General features: G+C 35.1%; 4 protein-coding genes across 4 annotated transcripts; 1 reads left to right on the top strand and 3 right to left on the bottom strand.

The window, feature by feature from the left end:
• Positions 1-2571: 2571 nt before the first annotated feature.
• LOTGIDRAFT_155207 (hypothetical protein) lies at positions 2572-3207 on the bottom strand (the record flags this gene model as incomplete). Its single annotated transcript, XM_009065701.1, has 1 exon — positions 2572-3207. The coding sequence occupies one exon, from the start codon at positions 3205-3207 to the stop codon at positions 2572-2574; it is 636 nt and encodes a 211-aa protein (XP_009063949.1).
• A 571-nt stretch (positions 3208-3778) lies between these two features.
• On the bottom strand, positions 3779-5624 carry LOTGIDRAFT_155208 (hypothetical protein; the record flags this gene model as incomplete). The annotated part of the gene is made up of 2 exons (XM_009065702.1): positions 3779-4171; positions 4590-5624. 2 exons carry the CDS (start codon positions 5622-5624, stop codon positions 3779-3781), a joined length of 1428 nt encoding a protein of 475 aa, XP_009063950.1.
• Positions 5625-6520: 896 nt separating this feature from the next.
• Positions 6521-6937, bottom strand: LOTGIDRAFT_155209 (hypothetical protein; the record flags this gene model as incomplete). The annotated part of the gene is made up of 1 exon (XM_009065703.1): positions 6521-6937. The coding sequence occupies one exon, from the start codon at positions 6935-6937 to the stop codon at positions 6521-6523; it is 417 nt and encodes a 138-aa protein (XP_009063951.1).
• Positions 6938-14655: 7718 nt separating this feature from the next.
• Positions 14656-24172, top strand: LOTGIDRAFT_155210 (hypothetical protein; the record flags this gene model as incomplete). The annotated part of the gene is made up of 3 exons (XM_009065704.1): positions 14656-14761; positions 14852-15004; positions 23400-24172. The coding sequence occupies 3 exons, from the start codon at positions 14656-14658 to the stop codon at positions 24170-24172; spliced, it is 1032 nt and encodes a 343-aa protein (XP_009063952.1).
• Between the last annotated feature and the right edge of the window lie 979 nt (positions 24173-25151).

Here is a 25151-nt window from a genome sequence, read left to right on the forward strand (position 1 = left end):
GCCAAAAGGTCCCAAACGGCAGCCAGTCATACTTTGAGACAGATTATGGCCCATTTTAATACTTTTCGTTAAAACCCCATTGCACACAGTTAGTGTAAGAGATATTGGAGCGAAGTCACTTAGCAAAACTAATACCCTGAGGCCCGTTCCAGTAAAATTCGTAGGTACAAAATTATGCGGAACTTCCATAGATACCATAGCTTACCATGGCAACTACGCATGATTTTGTACTTACGAATTTTATTGGAATGGGCCCCTTGTAGCATTGTTGTTTGTGTGAGAGACAGGAATGCGGTTCTTATGGGTGGAAATTGTCATGGGTGCTCTCTGTTTTTAATTTTTATAATGGGAGCAAAAATTGGGTGCGAACTGCCCGGGTGCGAGATTTCCGGATGGCAGTTTTCCTGGATGTGAATCGTCCTGGTGTGAAGTATCCGGATGTGTTCAGTGTCTCGGGTGGAAGTTTTCCTAGGTGGAATTTGTCCTGGGTGCAATGTGCCCGGGTGCGAAATGTCGCGGTGGGAAATTGACCTAGGTGGAATTTGTCCTGGGTGCAAAGTGCCCGGGTGCGAAATGTCTCGGGTGGAAGTTGTCCTGATGTGAATAGTCCTAGTGCGAAATGTCCTGATGGCAATTGGCTGGGCGGGAAGTGTCCGGGCGGGAATTATCTGGGTGCGTAATGCCCTACTACCAAAGATAATATCACTTTCACAAAGAAGGAAAAAAGGAAACTGGGAGTAAAATCAGGTTTAGAAATGGTTTCTGTTCAGATGTTTTAACATCGGTCAATCTTCAAGAAATAGTTAAAGCCGGTGGACAAATTATTAGAATATTAGATGTTATAGTATACGAAGAAAATTTTTAAACTCTACCATATAGAGATTATATTTTAAGATCTTAGAAATAAATATAAACAAGAAGGTGATATTGTGGGTAGTAATTGCATGAAATTATTAGGCAATTCCTTGTATGGTAAATCTATGCAGAAGGATAGAAACACGAGTAACTTTTCAGGCTAATTTCGACTCACATGTTAAAAACTATGAAAAAATAAATGAAACTCAATATATCGTTGGGACAGAAATTGAAGAAAAAGAGATAACTGCTGAAGATAACTCAACTAAATCTACAGGACTAACACCTAGTCATTTGGGATCATTCGTTTTATCTCACAGTGAAAAAATAATGAATAATTTCATTCAAGTTTTGTTTCTGTATCCATTGTAATAACTAGTGGATCTAATTTTGTGGGTTTCATCACTTTCTGAAGAATGTATATATTTATCACTTATGTTTTTTTTCTTCTTCATGGATTTTATAAACGTGAAATATACTATACCGACACTGATAGTTTATATATTTCATCTAGAAATTGGGATGAATTAAATCGAGCTGGGTTGGTATCTGAAAATGAATATTGTAAAGGCAAAAATGATTATGGTGATGGTGGAATCATATTTGGTTAAAGTCAAATACAATATCATTCTAACTTCTGATGGTGTTTTAAAAGAAAAGAAAACGTTTAAGGGTTATTCTAATAATAAGACAAGTGTAGAAGATTATATTCAGTTGGCTTGTGGACATGATGTGTCGAATGAATTTAATAAAAGATGGGAGTTTCACGAATGGAGTAGTTATTCCAAAGGATGATGACAAACAAAAGAAAGTTTTTAGAAGTTATTTGAATCTTGTAAAGAGAAAACCACCAAACAGTGAAGGAATTATGTTTCCTTATAATGATAAAGAAGAGTATAGTTTTGATGAAAACTATGAATTTGATGATTTCGATTACCTATATAATCAAGAAGAGAATGAAGAGTGATTAATTATTTAATAAATTTAGTTCTTTTGTTTTAAATGAAGTTGAGTAACACTTTCTTCATTACCAAAATCAATAAACCTATTTTTACCATCTTTGAATTCCAGATTTATATTTTTAATCATGAACGAATTAAGTGGTAAATATGTTGTTTGAAATGGTTTCTCTCTAATTCTATATCCAATCGGTACAGTGAATGTTGGAATACTGTAAATAATCTGACGTTTGTGTTTATTGAAAAATCCGCCGTTTATTAAATTACAGTGAATATTAATGACGTCGATATCATTCTCGATATTAGCTATATGCGGCGCTAAAGTGGATTGTGTGCTTATCAAATCCTAATAAAGTATTCAAAGAATTATCTACGTTGAAATCAACTTGACTCTTATTTCTCAATATCAATTTTATTTTGTTCAGATTCAAATTACCTTCGAATTCAATATTGTTTTTACCATTTGCACTTCCCCCATATTCAGATAGATATTCGTTTATGGCAACGTATTCATAGCTTCCTGGTAGTAAACTTATCGTTTTGAATGTAGCTCCGTTATCTGTTGATATTTTCATTTGGTTATTATTTTCGTTGATATTTCTAATGGAATTGTAAACAGAGAAATATTTTAATCCCAATTCATATTCTTCATTGCGATCGAGTTCGTACTCATAATCTAGAGACAATTTAATGTCTGATTTATTTGAGGTGATGACGAATAGTTGTTCTTTATTTGGCATTTTTTCAGTGACTATTTTTATTGGATAATTTTATCAATTACGTTTTTATAATCATTTTTATCTCTAATACCTTTCTCTAGGAATCTTTTTAATATGCAATTTACTTCATTATATAGTCTGTCTGAACGATGACCTTCTTTCATTGCTGCTAATATTATTTCTAATCTATTAAGTAGTTCATCGTTGTTGTCGGATAAAAACGTTATACCTTGTCCACTGTTTTCTCTAGCTATCTCCTCTTCCAATTCGTCTATTTGTTGTGTGATTGGATTGTCTATATCTTGTATGATTAGATTGTCTTCAGCATATTCATCATCTTGATTAATAGCTTTTATATATAGATCAATTTCTTTTAATCTTTTTGTTTCGGGCCCCGTCTTTCTTATCATATATAGAAATTCTGAGTATTCTACTAAATCCTTGTAATCGGCAATATCAACATCCCCACCATTCATCAAATATATTAATCCTTCTGTTAATGTAAATATAAAGTCTTTTGTATCGATTTTGAATATTGGTGAATTTCCACTAAATCTTATTCTAAGCCCATTAAACAATAACCCCTCTTCATCAACGATTGGTGAAATGCTTTTTGGTAAATCTGGCTTTGGATTTGAAAAATAACGTTTTATATCATCTAAGGTCCTAATCATAATACCATCATATTCAATCGGTTCGGGGTGATGAGGTTCTATATGAAGTGTGTGTTCTATAGGAGACTCGAGTCTCTTTGTAATATCTTCTTGACTTTTTAATATTGGTTGAGATAGAGTTTGTAGATTTGATGTTGTAATCCTGTTATTTTGAATATATATCCATGATCATCTGGGTTTCTCCATTGTGCTTTACAATCCTTTTTGAATGTATCTCTATCCATTCCGTGATTAATTGACTGAATAATTTGAGATAAATCTTTGTCGTTCAATTCGAATAATAAAAAACAATTTGCATTTTTTCGAATGAACATTGAATCCATCCCATAAAAAGATTGGGATTGGTATATGCAGTGACAGTTGTGATGTCTTCCCTTCGTGAAGAATTCTTGTTGAACAGCTTGATTTCTTGTGCTACACAGTCGTCAAACACTATTAAGTTCTTTCGCTCACTATCAATTTTAGACAAATCTAAATCATTAACATTTTTCGTAAGAAAAACTTTTATATCCGTTGGATTTAAAGATGGATTCCTTTTCTTTTATATATGTATCTAAGATATCTTTTATTTCTATCTCATCTTTGTCTTCATAATATTTAAATATGTTCTGAACGCTTTTCTTTGGTATATATTACTTAATCCCTCTTTAACAGTTTTTTTGGTTTCTTCACTAAATCGATTTCCAAATTCTTTAACTGTCCCTAATATATCTGCTACTCCCGAACCTTGAGCTATTTTTTCCATTTCCATATTATGTCTACGCTTTTCACTTTTTTCAGCATCAGCTGCTTTTTTGGCTTTGGCTGCTTTGACTGCGGCAGATATCTCACCAGTTGCTGCACTAGCCGCGGCCAGACCAGCAAATATCAAAGGTAGGAAAGGTAAAAATCCACCTTCCTTTACACTCTTGTCAATTCTTTCCAAATCTATATCATCTCTAACTTCACAATGTTTATATTTAATCTTTTTACCATTGTAAGTTATTGTAGTTGGTGATTCCGTTTCGATAGCTTCTATTATTATTTTTACTAAAGTTTTTCACGGTAATTTAAATGATTATTCTATACGAATCATCCGTCTGTCGGATATTTTGATTAAATGTTTTGCTTCTTCCAATATTAAACTATACCCGGTTACATCTCCTTGTGTTTTTTCAATATGAATATTTATTTTCCCCCCTGTTTTGAAAAAGATCTTGATGAGCTGATAGATCAAAACAGAAGATTGGATGATTAAGTGCAAAATCTACATATTCAAACTGAGGTGAATTTCCAAATAATTCACACATATTTTTATAGTTTCTATACAATTCATTATACTCCTTTGTGGTTGGATTAATTGTTAAAGGTTGGTTAGGATAATTATCGTTGTTTAATCTTACTTGAACTTTACGGATTAAAGGATCTTGAGTTTGGTTCATTGCCACTCTGAAGACATTATTGTTATTCGTTTGAGAATCTGGTAAGTTCCTGAAACCAACCATTAAATATCTTGCTGGTTTAATAGTGTTAGTGATTGGCCATGTAGTGGATTCTCCAGTTAAAGTTATGCTGCCTATTGTATTGCGACGAAGAAAAGCTATTTCAATATCTTTAGTTAATGAGTTGAATATTCTTGTTTCTACTTCAATTGATGGTGTTATTACGGATATGTAAAGATGGCGATTCGTTATTTCTAATTTTGCATCTGAAGCATTCTCTCCAAAGAATATCTTATCATCATTGATTTCTCTTTGTAGATGAATTTTATATGCTAACCCTAATGAAACCTTTCTGTGTTCCAACAGACCGAATAAAGGATATAATTTCCAATTTACGTAATTACCCCACCTATTATTCTCAACAACATTATTGTACTGAACTACTCGTTTTTCGAATCCATGATTAGCTGCTCGTGCTACTTTTTCTATTGTGTTTCGAGCAACAACTCTCACTCTAGCTAATTCAGCATCATTTGCAAGATTTCTTACCGGTTCTTTTAAAACATTTCCATCGCCAACATCGGGTATCCAGCCTGAGGTTGAATCGTAGTTTTTGGGATATAGAACTGTTTTCAACATCGTGTCAAATTCCCCAGGGTGTTTGATGGTTTCTATGGGATTTGAACCAGTTTCCAAAACCATTTCAGTAAATAAAGATGGAAAGAAATTGTTTTCTAACGTTGTATTGGTTTGTGGTACACGATTCTGATTGCCGTCTTTGATTTTGAAATCGCATCTGAAATAAGCATCGGAAAGAAGCAACCAATTCGATAATGAATAAATCTCGAAAGTGACCCTACCCCCATCATTTAGTTGAGACCTAGAGCCAACGGTTGGTGATATGATAATGTAATCAGCTTTTTTCTTATTAAACGAATAACGAATTGGATCATATAATTGAAAGATCGGATCTAATCTGTAATTTTTTTCTGCCATTTTTAAAGATAGGTTTTACCCTATTATTTGAAACCATTTACCCCCATGGAAATGCAGGAAGAATAACAAAAAACCAAAGTAAGTTTTAATAAATACAAGGAAATTTAAAACATAAACAATTACGTTGATATACACTTCTACTAGATATACTTCAGAGTTTTCTCCCCTCTTACACTATTACCAGTCATAGTTCAAGGGTCAAGTGTCACGACCGCTCATAGTAGAATCGGTAGATATTCTTCAGAGTTATCTCCCCTCTTACACTATTACCAGTCATAGTTCAAGGGTCAAGTGTCACGACCGCTCCTAGTAGAATCGGTAGATATACGTCACATATTTTATACTTTTCCAAAACGCTTGTTCTTCGGCACTTGTTCTATTTTCGAAATCTGTATCAACAATTTTGAATTCTCGGATATTTGTCAGAGTTTGGTAGTATCCCCCACTGCCTGCGATGGTTTAAATATTCTTCGTTATATGAAATGTTGACATCTATTAAACTTGTGTCTGGAATAGAACAAAATTGATATTTTGAAAAACAACAAATAACATATCATCTTAATTCCACCCTCTCGTCTTATGATTAAATCAAACAAAGAACATACCTTGATTTTGTATGATTAAATTCCTAATCTTCCAGCGTAACAAAAATTGAGACACTACTAACAGTTGAGAGTCTAGACTGTCTGTGCTGACGTGGCATGGGCGGAATGTTATATGTTAATATAACCATCTGTTACTTAGTGACGTATATCCAATCAATAATAGTCTAGACGACTGATTGTTACCGGGCGTTGAAGATAATTATTAAGTCAATAATAAATTAATAAAACTAACCGTGTATAAACTGGTTGGTATTTTACTTTGAAGTAAACAAACAACAGTGTTACCTCCCATTAATCAGTTAAGTTTCTAAATTCTTTATGAATTTCATATGCTATTCCCATACCCATTTTCATCTTTGCTGTCAAGAGTTTAATGATTAATGCTCTTTGAATTCTTGGAATATTTTCAAGTTCGATTATCATTTGTTTGTCTGCTTCGTGTCTGGATATTATGTCTTTATTTCTGTATAGTATATCGTGTTTAAGTGCAGCGGCGTCAACTCTATTGACTGGTTCTTCACCTTGTTTTGGTTTATCGTTTTGGTCTAATCGTAGATCTAACCTTGTACCTGGACCAGTATAATTATGACCGGGAAGATGTTTTTCTCCAGGATATTTTGCCCATGGAAATCCGGGAAGAGAACCTAATGATTTTTGAATGTCGGAACCGAAATAAGTTTTAGGAGTTTCAACAATTATCATTGACATTTTTATCCAATAATTTTGAAACCGTTTCCTTTAATGTTTTCTAATCTTTTATTTCGCATTTCTCTTATATGTTTTAATTCTTTTAACTCGTTAGATCTTTTCACTGTTTCGCTTATATTTATTCCTGCTTTTGCAAAAGATTCAAGAGCTTGTGCTCCTGGGGAAATAAGGGATTTGTTGTTTGAGACGAAGTTGACTACTTTTGGGATGAGAGATGTTAGAGCTGAGAAGAAACCGTCTCCTTCGAATTTGTGTTGTTCGTGTTTTAAAATTAAACTCATTCTGTTTTTAAATGAGTTAATTTAAAGATATTATTGGGCTTGGGCGCTTGGAGGGTTGGTAAACTTGTACCCCTATAGGCTCCGGATTTATTAACTGTGTGCCTGGTGGGGTTGTTTGTTTAGTGGGCTTGCGGGCAAAAGAGTAGTAATAGAACATATAGATTGGGGGCACTGTGGTATAATTCATAAAAAAAATCGCTTTTTGACGTCATGAAAAAAGTGATTTTTTTTTTTATAAATTATACCAAAGTGCCCCCAATCTATATGTTCTATTACTACTAAACTGTGTGTTAAATAAAAGTATTTTAATTATCTCCCTTTGCACGTTTAGCATTTTTTAAGGTTAAGTGGATCTTCATTCACCTTGGGCGAATAGGCTTTTTTTTTAACTGATTTATAACATCTGGGGAAACTGCATCATATATTCAACAAATCCTGAAATGCCTCACAGATTTTCAGACAATTTTTATAGCTCATTACAATTCAAGATTTGTATAGAAATTAAACTAAAGTATGCATCTTTAAAAGCTGAAATATGGAGTTTCGACACTCTCTGAAAGTGGGAACATTGTTTTTTAGTTAGCTAACATATAAGAATAGATTTCACGTGAGAAAAAGTTATTTCTAGGTTGTACTACAAAAAGTTATTTTTAAGCACATTTGAGACCACAGTTCATGGTCTATACACAGTTCATACTCAACATACGACAGGTTTATTTATATAACCTTTTTCTTATTCTGTATAATTGCCTGTATTAAAGTTTTACCTTTACAATGTTAAAGATTTCCTACACAGACTTCACCCACAGCAGCAATTCTGCAATACCCACTTGGGGCACAGGGACATTGTGGAATATCTGGTAGCGTCTTGATGAATTCATTTATAGTTCTGATTCGGTGGGTGTAAAATTCGGAACTCTCCGAGTTGCCCGAATTGGGTCAGAAAACTTAATAATCGATGCTTGAGTTGCGCCAAAGGATGTACACAACAGGACTATGGTGAACTTTGTTAGATTAAAATGGAAACGTAGAATATCCGATAAATGAAACGGAATTGTAATTCAATTTCATGTAAAATAGACGAGATATATATCTATATCTGGCGAAGTCTCAAGCAAATGCGAGTCATTTTAACTTTCAAATGAGGATACACATTGTTTATATTAATTTAAAAACCGACTGTGATAATGGTAAGAAAAACTGGGCATTTTTTTGTTAAAGTTGAATTAGAAAATCTAGGACTTTCTGATATATGGAATAATCAATGTTATCTCAATGAATCATGTATGAATGGTAATTTATTAAAAACGTATAATTAATAATTTTGTACAAAGTTGGTTTGCTGAAATGTCCTCTTCATCTAAACTTTTATATCATAATGAATTTAAGGACTGTTTTAATTTTGAACCTTATTTGACATTTGTTAAAAACAAGAAGTATGTTAAAATTAAGTCTTTTTCGCAGTGGAAGTATGAAACTTGAAATTGAAACATGTCGATTTAATAAAACACCCAGAGAGTCTAGAATATGTAAATTTTGTGAGTTATCTTGTGTAGAAGATGAGTTTCATTTCCTTCTCGTATGTCTTTGTTTTAATCAATATAGATATAATTTTATTTCACAATATTATTATGAGCATCCTGATAAGAGAAAATTTATAGAATTAATGAAATGCTGTGATAAAAATTTAACGTATAAAATATGTCAGTATCTTTATTTCTCATGGGAACACCGATGCTCACTATTGTAAATAATTAGTGTTTCCTGGATATTCATACAATTGTATATATTATGTATATACGTTTCATATTGTGTAAATGTATATATTATTGAGCTAAAGCAACGTTTGCTACAGCTGTAATAAAGTTCAATTCTATTTAATTCATTGTCCAAAATTCTTTAGAATATTCATTTATATCTAAATTGTCATGTATTTTTAATCATATCATTATTTTCTTATATTGTGTGTAATTAAGAGTTTAACCAATCATAAATGTCCATGTATGTACAGTCTGGATAAACAAAAGGACATTTTGACCTTTCTTGATCCGGCACTCATTGGAATTCTGGTGGTAATTCTCTAATAATTTAACTAATTATGAATTAAGTATAGACGTGTGAGACAAAATTGTCTTTTTCCAAGTCATTAGAACACCTCTACTTTCTATTCATATGTATTAACATTTGCAATTTCATAAATGAAAATAAGGGAACACATCTTTAAATTTAAGAGAAATAATATAGTATAAACATTATTGAACTGAAATAGTGCATGACATAATTAGTTCATAATTATCTTTCTAAAAAAACAGGCTATATCTTTAATAGCAGTAAGGTTTTTGCAACAAATCCATGCTTTCTAAAATACCATCTTTAAAGGGTTAAATAAGGATTTTGCTTTTGATAATCTTTTGTTAATTTATTTTAATTTTACAAACTCTTTTTCAATTTGTTTATCATTCCAGTCTTTTTTTTTTTTTTTTTTTATCTAATTTTAGAAACTCCTTTTCAATTTCTTTTTCATTCCAGATATTTTTTTTTATCATTTGATTAAATCTTTTTAGAAACTCATTTTCAATTTTCAATCATATGAGTTCATTTTGTTATCAAATGTTTGAATACCATATCATCTACAAGTTTTTGATGACCATCTAATTTGTTTATATTATCATCTCAAAGTTTTTGATGGTTTTCTAATTGACTTTTTACTATCTTTATCTAAAACAGAGCACACGAGGAGACAAAAATCTCCAGTCGGTCGTTTCCACTTTGTCGATGATCACTTGCGGAGCATGCAATTAAAAGGAAAATGAATTTGATTGGTTGATGACGGTTTGTCTAGCAGACGATAAAAAATATTGGATAATCATCAAACTTGTTTGATATCATAAATCACAAGAGATTTTACTCAAGACTCTAATCGGCGACAAAAATCTCCGACCAAGATTATTCGTGTGCCCGCACCTTAAAGATTGAAGTTGTAAACAATGATTGATGACGTTATAAAGGAGGCTGTGAAACTTGAAGAGATATACCAACCTTATTTGAAATATGGTTAATCAACAAACCGATTTAAACCCAACGTACACTTTCCAACAAACACATCATGGTTTATAAGCGTCGACTCCAACTCAAGATGTGCACACAGTTGGTCCAAATCATCATCAACCTCAGGCAAGTCAAACCAATCTTAGTCAGAAACAGCCCCCACATTGGGTATTAGAATTTTTGCATAATATGAGAGACTTAACATATAGAACCATTGAAATTGGCTATAAGTTGGAGGAACTAAAATGAGGTTTGAGAAAGTCAGTAGGGTTGGAGATAGAAAACACCCCGGGAGATTTGTGCAGAATTTCTGAGTAGAAAAGATACAGACCAATGATTTTGTTTATGAACAATTTCAAGCTGAGGTGGAGTGAAATTAGTTTATAATAAATTATACATAAATGGGGTTGCATAGGCTATAAGCAATAGGGCAGGAAGGAGTTTGTGTGGTTGATTATAATAATATTATGCGCGCCATTTGTTTAGTCTCAGAAACGGGAATTTTTTAGCCAAGCCAATCAGTAATAGTGTTCACAGCTCACCGTCCGTCGAAATTTGAGTCTTCAATTCCATGTGTGTCGAGAATTCTCTGCGTTTGAATGTTAAAATGACGACTCGTCAAGAATTAAAGTGTGTGCATGGAATTGCCAGAGAGGGAGGGCTTTTTACCAAATTGAAAGACACAAATGTTATTGATATTATACAAATTGGCTAATTTGAATGTTGGCTAAAGAAAGATTGTAAAATCAAATGTAAGGGATTCAAAAGTGTAAAGGAGGTGATTGTGTTCTATTATTCAAACCCTGGATAACAGAAAATGTTTAAGATGGGTTTCCTTATTTTTTAGTGTCAAATTAAGCTATTTGATTAATTGGCGTTTCTAAAGAATTATCATGTATTTTTAATCATTTATGTTCTTATTGCATATACTTAGGGGTTTTAACCAGTCATAAATGTCCATGTATGTGCAGTCGGGATAAACAAACAAAAAATACTTTTTTCTTGTTCGGTCACTCATTGGAATTCTGCTGGTAATTATCTTCTAATTTAGCTAATTATGAATTAATTATGGACATGTGACACAAAGTCATTAGAACACCCTACTTTCTATTCATAAAAGTATTAGCATTTTCATTTTTATAAATGAAAATAAGGCAACCCATCTTTAAGATTGTTAAAACCACTGTTGACAGTCTCATTTGGTTGAAATTTGATAAGATTTTAATGCATAATTGGAGAACCTTTATATATGCATGGTCTATATACCACCAATGAAATCTGTATTCTATAAATATTATGATTGTTATGTTGTTGAATTTAAATAAAGGTGTGGTTTGCACCAATTGAACACTAAATGGGAGACTTTAACAGTAGGTTATGGACAGGTACAGAAGTCAGCATTCAGGACGAGCGACACGAGCATTTCCGACATTCTGAATGATGTAATTAATAATGAAGAAGATGAAATCATTCATAGTAATAGAAAAAATGAAGATGATGTTTTGGCCAATACTTTTGGACTCTTTGTAGAAACAGTAGTCTGCAAATCCAAAATGGAAAAACTTCTGGTAACAGTCAATATACGTTTCGCAACGAGAATGTTGATAGTGTAATAGACTTAACAATTGATAACAATTTTTAGAATTTATTTAATAGCTATCATTTTTGACAGTTTACAATGTATTCTGACCACGCGATAACTAGGCTAAGGTGTGCATACACAACTGCACGGATGAAAGAGTACGACTGGATGGCATGCAGATAGCAATCAGATGATTTTTTGCCAATGAGGAAATTTACAATCATTTACTTGTCATTATATAAGAATAAATACAAAATACTTAAATGACGTTTATAACGTTCATGTAAAAAATAACCTCAATCACAAAGATCATGTGACGCTAAACAACCCAAAATTATTCTATAAAAAGTTTTAAAGAAAATTGTTCAACCGAATACAACTTAGTTAATAGGCTTTTATAAACATTTAAAAAATTTAGTGGCTGTTGAGTATGCCATCGACTTTACAAAGTTACATTTGCACATTACTCATTACAAAAAATCAATTTCTAAAATTAACAAGTCAATCTACTAATTACAAAGTAAAGACGTTAGTTTTCGTGATTGATTTTAGAAAGGTGTATTTTGTAATTAATTGTGTTATGTGGAAATATAACTTTGTAAAGTCGACGCCTTGTTTTAAGATTTACTTTGTGAATATTTCAGGCAACGACCCACCTCCATAGTTGAGAGCAATTCGCTGAATCCACAGAACTTTACAGTTCCTTATACAATATTAGAAGAACTCGATTGTGAAACAACATCTTCCGAAATAAGACAAACTATATGTAAACTTAAAAGGGGTGTAAGTGTTGGGATAGATAAGTTATTGAATGAATATTTAATCTTTTTGCAATGAGTTGTCCGTACGAAAATATTAGATTGATACGACCCGGAAATATCGTATATAGCCGCCAAATAACATTTTATCGGTTACTGATAAAATATTTTTAAGTATCAGGTGGGAGCCAATCACGTGACTAGTCGAATATTCCATTCTTCCATCCTGTCGGCAAGTGAAAAGTTACTAATAAGTCTGCTGTCATTTAAGTTTTATATGTTTGGAAGAATGTCAAAGTCTCTAGTATAAGTATTGCGATCTTTTGTTAACAATGCCAAGCAGCTTGCCGACTGCTTTTTATGACAGCTAAGGTCGTTAATTACTCAGATTACGTTTTTATTTTTAAAGTTAAGTCTGTCACCTCCTTTGTGTGGATAGAGTGTAATGGCTTCGTGCCCATATACTGGCCACGTGATCTTGTCAACTGTGTAGTACAGTGACCTAGTTTTTATTAGAAAGTTTGCACGCAGGTTGAAGTGATAATGTCTGTACTTTTTTGTGGCTCATCGCATTTGATTCGTTTGCAAACGTATATGAATTGCAATGTGTTATGTGTTATTGCCCATAACTTTGCGTTGAATCGTGCTATTTAAACGATTCCATCTTTTTTTCTGGTGTTAGTGGAGGTGGCATCGGACAGTCTCGCCATGTACGCGTGTGGGAAGCGGCCATTGTCAACCTCAACACCTTGTTGCCCATGTTGGGGGTAATGATATCGATCATCCAGGCGCTTCTAAAGAGTCAGTTTGTTTGTTAATGGACCGTTTATGTCTTATTTGTCAGACTTGGAAAAACAGATATCACATTGTGAGTGTTTTCGTGTGCCGATTGTTACATAGACAAAAAATTAGACACGTGCCCCCCGCGGTTTATAACACCCTTGTAGATTATGCAAATTATTATCCTCTTTCTAATATAAGTTGGTGTCGACTTAAAGGCCTTCTGAAACCAACAGTAGTCATCTACGAACAGGACGGTGTTCATTTGAATAAACAAGGATTATTGCAGTACTCTAAGGCCTTGTGAATCATACTGTTGCATACTGTTAAACACTGTGTAAGTCTAAGCGGCATTTACATGCCGGTGGGTTTGTTTTGCCGCATTGCCCAACTTGCCGCATCGTGCCCAACTGCACAAAAACGACTTGTAAAACGAAACTAAAGGTTTCTGATAAAATCCGGAATGACCATTTGTTTCACATAAAACGAAATATTTTAATATGTTGCCCCGCATCGATTTTCTTTTTATTTATAATTTACACCTGTTAGGGAAATCGAAACTATAGTTTTATTGTAAAATCTGGAATAAAATAAATACCAAGTACAAACAATCAGAACCGTAATATAAAATACATAAATCCATAAAACAAGACAAGTTCCATGAATAAAATTGGTCATAACTTGCAAGAGTTATGTCCCTCTACTGCGTGCCTATAACGTCACCCACGTGCTGAGATGTCTGATATCAAGAGAGGAGAAGTTTAAAATTCTCGTATCAGATGTGCCCTATAATTCGGCAGTGACTCAACCCTACTGGTTCCAGATAAGTCCAAGAATGTCCCGGTGGACAAGGTAGAAGCTTTCAAGTTATGACCAAATTTATTTATTGAACTTGTCTTGTTTCATTTTATGAAAGATCTAAGAGCCATTATTCAAGTTATGACTATCTAAGGGCCATCTTCAAAGTTATCACTGTCTAAGGTCGTTTATTTAGGTTGTGCCTATCTAAGCAGTCATCGATCGAATTTGTGGCTATATATATAGCCAGTAATCAAATTAATCAATGTAATAGCTATCTACTAACCAGTACTCAAAGTTGTGGCTATCTAAGCAGCCACCATTAACAATGTTAGCCATTATTTTCAACGTTGTGGCTTATTATTGCCAGTATTCAAGTTTGTCATACAAGTTCTCGGAATAGCTTACAATTTTATTACTTAGGTGTCGATTTAATTCGATTTATTTATTGACTCCATTGCACTTTTCAGGATGAGTGGGTCCGTCCGGCTGAGGGCCAAACGGCTTAATAATCATCAACTTCCCCCACCAAGGAGTAAAATTCCCCGCCTCTTCACCGCAGCACCTCCTGTACATGGTATACCAAATGCTCCATATACCAGTGAATGAAAGTCGTCACAGTCTGATGAAATTAACATTGAAGACATTATTTCCAAATGTGTTACAGTGGTCATACCTACAATTACGGCAACTGTTAGACCTGTTTTGACAACTTCAACATTTGGTAATGGTTGTCCATCCAATAGGCAAGATCCACCAGAAACAGATCGCACAACTCAAGAACTATTATCTGATATTCTATGTCACAATGAAACTGTAGGTAGGTCAGCAGCAAATGTAATTTAACCGCTTGACTTGATCATTAACCCAAAATTAAGTCATCTCGACCACTGAGCCAATATCGATGGCAGAATCATCACCCATCCTTTGATAGTCATTGTTTAAAAGTATTAGACTTTGTTTTATTTTATTATGTTTATTTGTCATTTGTATAATAAATGACCAATTCAATTTCAATACAATGGATATCCATTGAGTATCCAGCTGAGCAACTGTAAAATTGATATGGCCAACTTTTATGCAACTCTCATAAAATAGTCCGATTAGAAAATTTAATACTACAGAATATACAGTATATATATATAAAAAATGATTTTGACCAAATTACAGTGAAATCCATAAATATTTAGAGAATTTTAACAGAAATTTAAATTTTGTCAATTAGTTATGGTAATAACGCTGACAGTGTAGGCCTATAGTGAAAAGTAAAATATTAAATTTTAAGAGGTTGGTTGGTTGGTAGATGACAAGTTAACGTTCGCTTCCAGCGGATGCTGATATCGCAAACTAGGTAGTTGTTGGTAGTCGTAGTAGTTGGTAGTTGGATTGGATCAAATTGGATGATTCGGTGTTGTTGGTTTGGTTGTTGATTCTTCGTTAGATCTGGTCGGGTCGAATGACATGGCGGTGAAACTCGGCCCTGGATGGTGTGGCGTGAGTTACTCGGTCTCCTTCATTCTTCCAAACTCGTTCTGATCATGGTATTTCTTGTTGATTGGTAGTCGAATGATAGTCGTTGGTTTGGTTTGGTTTGGTTAGATTATAAATTTTAAGAGGCTTGTGCTACCATTAAATATATTTTAGATGTCACAAAACATCTGTTGCTGTTGTTCTTTTTGCAATGAGTTAGAATTTTCCCAACGAAGATATTAGATTGATACGACCCGGAACTAACGGATAAGCCGCCAAATTGATATGATTTGTGCAACTCTCACAAAATAGTCCGACTTGTGGTGTGATTTTGGTATCTATGAAGCAATCGATTGTCGAAAATGGTATGGGAGCGAATTTTTTAATTTCAATTTTTCTATTTCCCTTAATTTGCCAAAAGTTTCAAGCCTGGTAACTCGTGACCTTGATCTTTGGTGACCTTGTGACAAAAGTTATTGCCGTTGATGAGATCTATACAATGCCACTTCAATTTCTGTTGATTGATACTCACTTTTCAGACGCTTTTATAGCCAGCTATATTCCAACATTTTATACATGACAATCCAACTTTAAAGATAAACTATGCGTGGGATAGTAAGTATACGTTGACTATGCCTTTTATTTATATATGTTTGGCATATCATTGTGCAACAAGCATCTCAGCAGGTACGTTATCTTCATTTTACACTAAAAACGATAAATTCTAAATTCAAGAATAAATTTTTTTTTCTCGTAAAAATGCATTGGTAGTGTGGCTGGATTTATAATTTCGAGTAATTTGTTTTTTAGTTAAAAGCAAAATCGCACTTAAACTTGATGTTCTAGCTTTCAAACAAATTAGGGTGTCAATTATTCTTTCCATTACTAATAATGTGATATTGTCGCTAATATATATGTGATACAATTACAATTGAAGTGTCTAAATATATTTTTCTAGGACCAGGAATTAAATGAAATCATCAATTTATGTTATATGTATGATCTTCATCCCAAATTCTAAAATGGCCACCGCGTATCTTAAATTGTTTGAAGAGGAAGACGCCAAAAATCCTGGCTTTCCTTAAGTCGTTTTAACAATGGATATCATCTGAAATATTATTTTATGAATGTCATAGAATGTAACACCTCAATCCTCAAAGTCCCCATATATATTCGTGGTTGGACAGCTTTGTCGTTGCAGCTGAAAACCCAAAGTCCACAAAAGTAACTTCCTTGAAACTGCATAAAATGTCAGTTATTGCTGGGAGGCTTGGACGAGATTAACAAGATTTTTTTCAAATCACGGTTAGGCAAATTTGGTACATGTAGACAAATAACAAGAAGTTTGTGTCTTGACAACTGTTGGCGCTTTGACAGCACTGAGTGACTTAGATCTGTAGACTAAACGCTCCATTGCAAAGGAGTGGAAGTTTTCTTTGTCCATTTTTATACGCCCACATGAAATGGGGGGCGTATATTGCCGTCACCCATGTCCGTCCATCCGTCGGTCGGTCGGTCCGTCCACAATTGCTCGTAAACACTCTACAAGACACAATTTTTAACGGATTTTGACAAAACTTGGTATGAGTGTTCGTAATCACCCAAGCATGAAAACTTTTGAAAATCAGAATAATCGAAATATTTAGTTTGAGTTATTCCCCTTGTTCATGAAAACGCGTTCAATTTTTAGCTCGTAAACACTCTAGAAGGCACAATTCTTGATGGATTTTGACAAAACTTGGTATGAGTGTTCGTAATCACCCAAGGATGAACCCTATTGAAAATCAGAAGAATCGAAAAATATTAAGTATGAGTTATGGCCCTTGTTCTTAAAAATGCGTTCAATTTTTAGCTCGTAAACACTCTAGAAGGCACAATTCTTGATGGATTTTGACGAAACATGGCATGAGTGGTTGTTATCAATGAAGATTAAACCCTATTGAAAATCAGAAATATCATAATATATTTAGTATGAGTTATTGCCCTTGTTCTTGAAAACGCGTTCAATTTTTCAGCTCGTAAATACTCTAGAAGGCACAATTCCTGACAGATTTTGACGAAACTTGATGTTAGTGTTCGTAATCACCCAAGGATGAACCCTATTCAAAATCATAAGAATCGAAAAATATTTAGTTTTCGGGGAAGGGAGGGTTTGATTCTCCCAAATGTACAGGCCTAGGGTGGAGCAGACACTTTATTTAGAAATTAGGATTAAGGGTCTTTATATTGGGTTTTCTTCTGTTCTTATTCTGATCTGAGAAGTATAGTATCTGTTATGTGCTGATTGTTTTTAGTTTACTATGAACAATATTATCATTTAAGTTCTTATTTTTTGAATATGCAACTATCATTTTCTGCTTATAGACATGGGGGAATTTCTCTTGAAGGCTCTTATAGTGGGCATGAACTATCTTGCTTGCTCGATTGCTGGTTGTATTAAACGGGACAACAAAGGGTGCTATGCCTACATTATGATGAATATTTAGTCCTATAGGTCTTGCTGTATTCAATGTCTCAATCCAATGGGCTTCCCTAGATTGACGGAATTTGGTAGTTTCATCTTCGGGCAAGTCAATTTCTATACGCTCAATTGGGATTAGGGTGAGATCGTCTATTGAATGGTCGTCGAGGTTGAAATGATTAAAACAGGCTTGTCTTTCTTTAATTTGATGTCTTACCTATGAGCATTAAAGCGAGTTCGTAAATTATTCTTAGTTTCTCCTACATATTGTTTGGGGCATTTCTTGCATGAAATTAAATATATTACATTCGAATGTTCACATGTTAGATGTTCCTGGATCGGGTACCTTTTATTCGTAGAGTTGCTTACAAAATAATGAGTTTCTGATATAAAGGGACACGTTTTGCATCTACTGGACAAACATGGAGCACTTCTTAAACCTGGAGGTACTTCGGCATAAAGTCTGTTTTTAGCTGCTATCTGTGCTAAGGTGGAATTTTTTATGTTTCGTAAAAATCGTTTAGAGTACCCACGCTCTTTCAGTTTTGAGAAAACAATCGTACAGGCTTGGTTGAAATCAGAAGATCTTGTACAAATTCGATGAAATCGTAAAACTTGTGACTTAATTATACCAGAAAAGGTATGTTTTGGGTGAAAGGAGCTCTTGTGCAAGAGTTGATGAGTATCAGTTTCTTTGAAATACACTTTAATATCCAGTTTATTTGTTTCTGCTATGGAATCTCCCTTAAAGACTGTGGTATCGAGAAAGTCAATGCTTTTGTCACTCACGTTTGCGGTTAGTTTGATAGAAGGATGGTGGTTGTTGAGAATTTCAAAGAATTCCCAAAACTGTTCGATAGAATAAGTCCAAACCATAAAAATGTCATCCAAAAAGCGTCCGTAAAAAGTGGGTCAAATGGACAGAGGGGCAACACCTCACGTTCCCACTCTGCCATGAAAAGGTTTGCGTACGAAGGGGCGAATCGTTTGCCCATTGCTGTCCCTGAAGTTTGTAAATATGTTTTACCATTAGATGTGAAATCGTTTCGACTAAGACAAATCTCTAAAAGTTGTAGAATTGCATCGTCGGGTCTGTTTGGATCTGGGTTTCTATTAAAAGCTTTACGAACTGCCGTTAAACCAGTAGTGTTATCGATATTGGTATACATAGAAGAAACGTCGATAGAAATTAAAATAGCATTAGAGGGAACTCGAAGATTTTTTTATTTTATTGACAAAATCGGTTGTGTCTTTAAGGTAGGCGCGATGTTGACATGCTAGAGGTAGTAAGAAATGATCAATGTATTCTGACACTGCATATGACTCACTACCACAGTCAGATATAATCGGGCGGAATTTTGGGATTTTATTCGAGATAAACCACTCCTTGGTTGGATTCTTATGGATTTTAGGCAAAGTGAACAAATGTCTCTCGCGACAATCAGGTTTGGCAGACAGATAGTCATATTGTTTCTGTTTGAGATAACTAGTTTTGACTAAATCGGCAAGAATATTGTTAATCATGTTAGCAGTTTCTTTGAAAATTGGTTTCGGTAAAATGAGTGTTTGTTATCACTCAAGGAAAATCAGAAGAATTGAAAAATATTTAGCATGAGTTACTGCCCTTGTTCTTGAAAACGCTTTCAATTTGAGCTCTTAAACACTAAAAGGCGTGATTGTTGCTGGATTTTGACAAAACTTGCTTTTATTATTCAGTTCCGCGCTGAAGATTGAATATTTGCCTTCTAAAGTTTTCATGAGCTAAAAATTGAACACGTTTTCAAGAACAAGGGCAATAACTCATACTCAATATTATTCATTATCGCCATAAAAAGTTCAAAAGAAGTGTATGACTAAAGGTTGAATATTTCATACTGGTGATTGTAACTGTACTGCTAAATATTTTTATTCAAAATCAAAGCTGCCAGTGGGCGTATATTACCTTGCCTGGCAAGCTATCTGTAACAGTGTAGACGGCTGTTTCATCAATAAGTGTGGCACCAGCAGGTCAAAATCAGTTCTCAATATCAATCAAAATATCATTTCACACAAAAAATTGGAAAGACATGTACTTGGAACATCACTCTCAAGATTGTGTGACTTTGATGTACAAAATAACAAAATATTAGGTTAAATGCCTATATATAGGCGTATATACTGTGCCGATATCTTGCAGTTGGAACCACTTGTAACGTGAATCATCAGATTCCTTCCTCTGAAATGTCCAGGTATAGCTGACCTGGACCAGAAATATTGAATCGTATAAAATTTGATCGTATTAAATTGATCATGGCGGCCGTTAAAGCTCCTTTTAACTTACATCATTGCATTCCTTGACCACCAAAGGACCATCAAGTGTCAATTATAATTTTGAAAGTCAACATGGGGGCAGTTTTAGCTATTTGAAATCCGAATCATTGCATTTCCTGTACAATTAGACACCAAGAACTGGTTTATGGCTGACAAAGATCCCGGAATATCGACAATTATAGATTATTGATGGTCAACATTTTAAAATTCAACATGGCGGCAGTTGTATCCAATTGTAACATAAACCATTGGATGTTGTATCCAATTGTAACATAAACCATTGGATGTTGTCTCCAATTGTAACATAAACCATTGGATTCGTTGACCCTAAAAATGTAAAATTATCTACTGAGAATCAATTAATAGCTAACACAGTTTAAGAAATATCTACTATTAAAGACTTTTCATGGTCGCCATTTTTAAATTCAAATTTTTAACAATGAAACGCAGATAATTCTGGATACACATGGATTTTTGGCCAAAGGCCAAAATACTAATTAATTTTCAAAACATATACATTTGTTCTTGGGGGAACTTCACTTCATGACCCTCAAAATCATGAAAAATTAAAGTGTCCCCCATTTCTTGATATTTTGAATAATCCCATGGCAATTATTATTTTTCTGTTTCTTCTTTTTAACATACACGTACGATGGGGGCTGTAATGTTCATAGGCGGACACAGATGGAGTTATGCCACAGCCACGAAACTTGGTGGACATAAAATCCAACATTTCCTGATACTAACAGCATTGTTTCTTTGAGAGCAACTTGCGCTGATTGAGTGATTCAAGACTTTTTAAAAGAGAACCAGGGACAACACCTGGGAATATATATCGTTAGTAATATCGGCCGATATATACTTATAATATATTATAAAATTTTAATCCAGATAAGTCAAGATTATCTACACAATTTTAATTTGATATTTGAAACATGATATTATTCATGATAAAAATCGGGTGGTTTTGAGCTGTCTAAGTTTACATGACTAATGCTTCACTATATACACACACTACTGCTGCACTATATATCTTCATGAATTAGTTACATTTAAAAGTGCGTTATATCACAAATGCTCTCAAGCTAATTACTGACTCCTGAAATTTTTTTTTTACTTCAACTTCTTTATTTATACGTGAATAATATGTCTCGTCAAATAATTCTAAAGTCAAATATTTATGCAGGTTATGTATAGGTGTGGTATACAGCATGAAAGGTCTCTTCAGTTGTCTATGTCGCCAACTTGCTGATAAAAAGATAGCTTGCCAGGCAAGGTATATACGCCCACTTGCAGCTTTGAATTTAAATTAAAATACTTGGAAGTACAGTACCAATTACCAGTATGATGTATTCAACTTTCAGTCATACATAATAATATTACCAAGTTTCATCAAAATCTGTCAAAAATTTGGCCTTCTAGAGTGTTTACAGACTTTTAAGAACAAGGGAAATAACTCATATTAAATATTGTTCGATTTATCTGATTTTCGATAGGGTTCATCCTTGGATGATAACAAACATTCACACCAAGTTTTGCCTTCTAAAGTGTTTACGAGCTAAAAATTGAACGCGTTTTCAAGAACAAGGGCAATAACTCATTCTTAATCTTTTTCGATTCTTCTGATTTTCAAAAGGTTTCATCCTTGGGTGATTACAAACACTCACACTAAGTTTCGTCAAAATCCGTCAAGTATTGTGCCTTCTACAGTGTTTACGAACGCATTTTTAATAAAAAAGGGCACTAACTCATACTAAATATTTTTCGATTTTCCTCATTTTCGATTGGATTCATCTCTAGGTGATAAAAAACATTGACACCAAGTTTTGTCGAGGTGTGATCAATTTCTGGCTTGGTTGTAAGTGTTTTTGGTAATTGGTCACGATTGTTGAGGCCAACATGTAGGATTACTGTAGCTGGTTTAGAATCACGGTCGTAGCTTTCGATAATGGGCTGGATGTGATAGATATGGTCACCAGGGTACGAATGGATTTTGGTATCTGAAGTCGTCTTGCTTATTCGTTGAGGTTTCACGATCCAATGATTAAGCTGGATTTCTTTATGGCAGGAAGATTCCAGCATTGGGTACTGGCTGTAAAGGCGTAGACTACGAAAGGGAAAATAGAAGTGGGGTGCCCTCCCCGCGATACCTGTGTTCACTAGACTACGGGCTCTTTTATGGGTCTGTGTAGATAGGGTGGTGATCCACATCCATATCTTCAATCGGAATGATATGGTAACTCGAGTCTTTGCTTCGTTGATGATTTGGTAGAATTTGGTAATAACAGGCTGGATTAAGCGTTTCCCATAGGAGCGACGGGCCCAAGACAGGGCATGGAAATTGATGCGGTCGACAGCTTCTCCTGGAGGATGGTTTGGTAGTGGTCGTCACCTTAGAGAGCCGTGTTTTGTTGAGGGTCTATTATTCTCGTTCACAGCTGAGGTTTTCATTGCTTGACGGATACAACTTCCAACCCAGAGACTTTGCGTTTGAAGGTGAAAGCAGGTTGACCTTTATTCTGGAGGGTAAGGATTGCTAAGTGATAGAGGCACTGCAGAACTTGGAAGAACACATTAACATCGATGGGCTGGTGGTCGTTTCTGTTGTTGGTTTGGTCGGCGGTTATCTCTTGGTTGGTAGGCTGAGTTATTAAGGTAGGTCATCGATGTGGTGGGTGGGACATAGGTTGTTGGGATGCAAGGAGGTCGGCGATTTGTAGTTGGTAAGGCTCGATGGAATATAGGGCTGCTGTAGGGTACACGATGTTGGTTTGCTTGACGGTTGGTGTTACGATATCTGACTTCTTGCCAGTGGTTGTTGCATAATGAAAAATGTAACGAGGTTAGTGGGGGAATGCATCCAATGTCGATTTAAAATTAAATATTTCAGTGTAAAATGAAGCAACGTCAGCAGGTAGTAGTGTGAAAATAAAAAGATGCTGTAAATAAAAACGATGTAACTGTATATTTCAAGTTATTTTCATTATGCTCCCCAACTACAACAACCACTGGCAAGAAGCCAGAAATAGAAACACTAATCGTCAACCAAACCAATATCACGTACCCTACAACGGCCCTGTCTTCCATCGACCTCTACCACCTACCAATCGCCGACCACCAACCAACCCATCCAGCTATATCCCACCCCATCGCCGACCTACCTACAACACAGCCTACCAATCAAGAGGTAACCATCGACCTGACCAACAACAGAAACGACTACCAGCCCACCGACGCCAACCAGTCCCCACTCATAAGGAGGAAGAACCCTTTGTGAAGGTGTTCTTCCAAGTTTTGCAGTGCCTCCATCATTTGGCAATCCTTACCCTTCAACAGCAAGGCCAACCAGCGTTTACCTTCAAACGCAAAGTCTCTGAGTTGGATAGTTTTATCCGTCCAGCAATGAAAACATCAGCTGTCGACGCGAATATTAGATCCCTCAATCGGACATGGCTCTGTAAGGTTACGCAGGTCCTGATCGACCATTACCAAACCACACTTCAAGAGAAGCTGACCACCATTCGTACCAAGTCTTTATCATCACCTGCCGTCGACCGCATCGTTTCTCATGCCCTGTCCTGGGCCCGTCGCTCCTATGGGAAACGTCTCACTCAAGCTGTAATTTCCAAATTCTACCAAACAATCAACGAAACAAAAACCAGAGTAACCATATCTCTACCAACTGAAATGGACACTACACCTGCACCACCTAGAGCTACCACGCTGCCGAACCAAACCCCTAAATGAGCCCGAAGTTCACCTACTCCTAGTGCAGCAGACATAGGTAAACGCTCTCGTAGAGAGGGCACACCCCTTCTCTTTTCACTTTCAGACTCGTCTTCCCCTTCCACACCATCTGAATCTTCACCACGTGATCCAGGATCCGCCAACCTTTCTTCCTTCTGTGCGTTTTTGGACCAGCAAACCACCCCTCAGTCTCCATCCAAGTCGAGACATGTATCCAGACCTTCCCCTCCTCGAACTAGATCCCAGTCCGTTCCCAATGCTACAATTCTAACAACCACCAAACCAGTACCAATCACACCCTCGACGACCATTATATCCGCTACCAAACCGTATTATCACCAAACCAAGGACAAATCATTATGGAAACTACCTGCTCTAAAGAAATCAACCTTAATAATTGGATCATCTAACCTGAATCGAATTACCAAAACCAGTTCGGACACCGAAATACATTCTTACCCCGGTGCCCAAATCCATCACATACAGTCAATCCTGGAATCATACGACCATGATCCCAAACCTACTACCATTATTCTTCATGTAGGCCTCAACAACCGTGATCAGATACCAAAGACCTCCTTTAACCAAGCCCAGAAATTAATCGCCACAGCCAACAAAACCTTCCCAAACTCCAAGATCCTCTTCACATGTATACCCATTTCAAATAAAATCTCGAAGAAAGCACAACAGAACCTCAGCACCCTCAACAACATGATGATGGAGTCCAGTATCAACAGCGCAACAATCTTACCACCCTACGAAGAAGAATTCGAAACAGTTGATAATCTTCATTGGTCTCCAGAAACAGCAAATAGCATTTATTTGTTTTGGATACACCAGCTTCAAGCATCGAGTAAGTCTTTAAACTAATTACTGGGGATAAAAATACTGAGAGGCCACCGCTAGGCCAAACTGTAGTTAACTTGAGCCGCAAAATTCTCACACCCCTTCAGCATTCAATCTTAGACCGTGACTAAGT

Source organism: Lottia gigantea, assembly GCF_000327385.1.
Source record: "Lottia gigantea unplaced genomic scaffold LOTGIsca_7, whole genome shotgun sequence".
Taxonomy (NCBI): domain Eukaryota; kingdom Metazoa; phylum Mollusca; class Gastropoda; family Lottiidae; genus Lottia; species Lottia gigantea.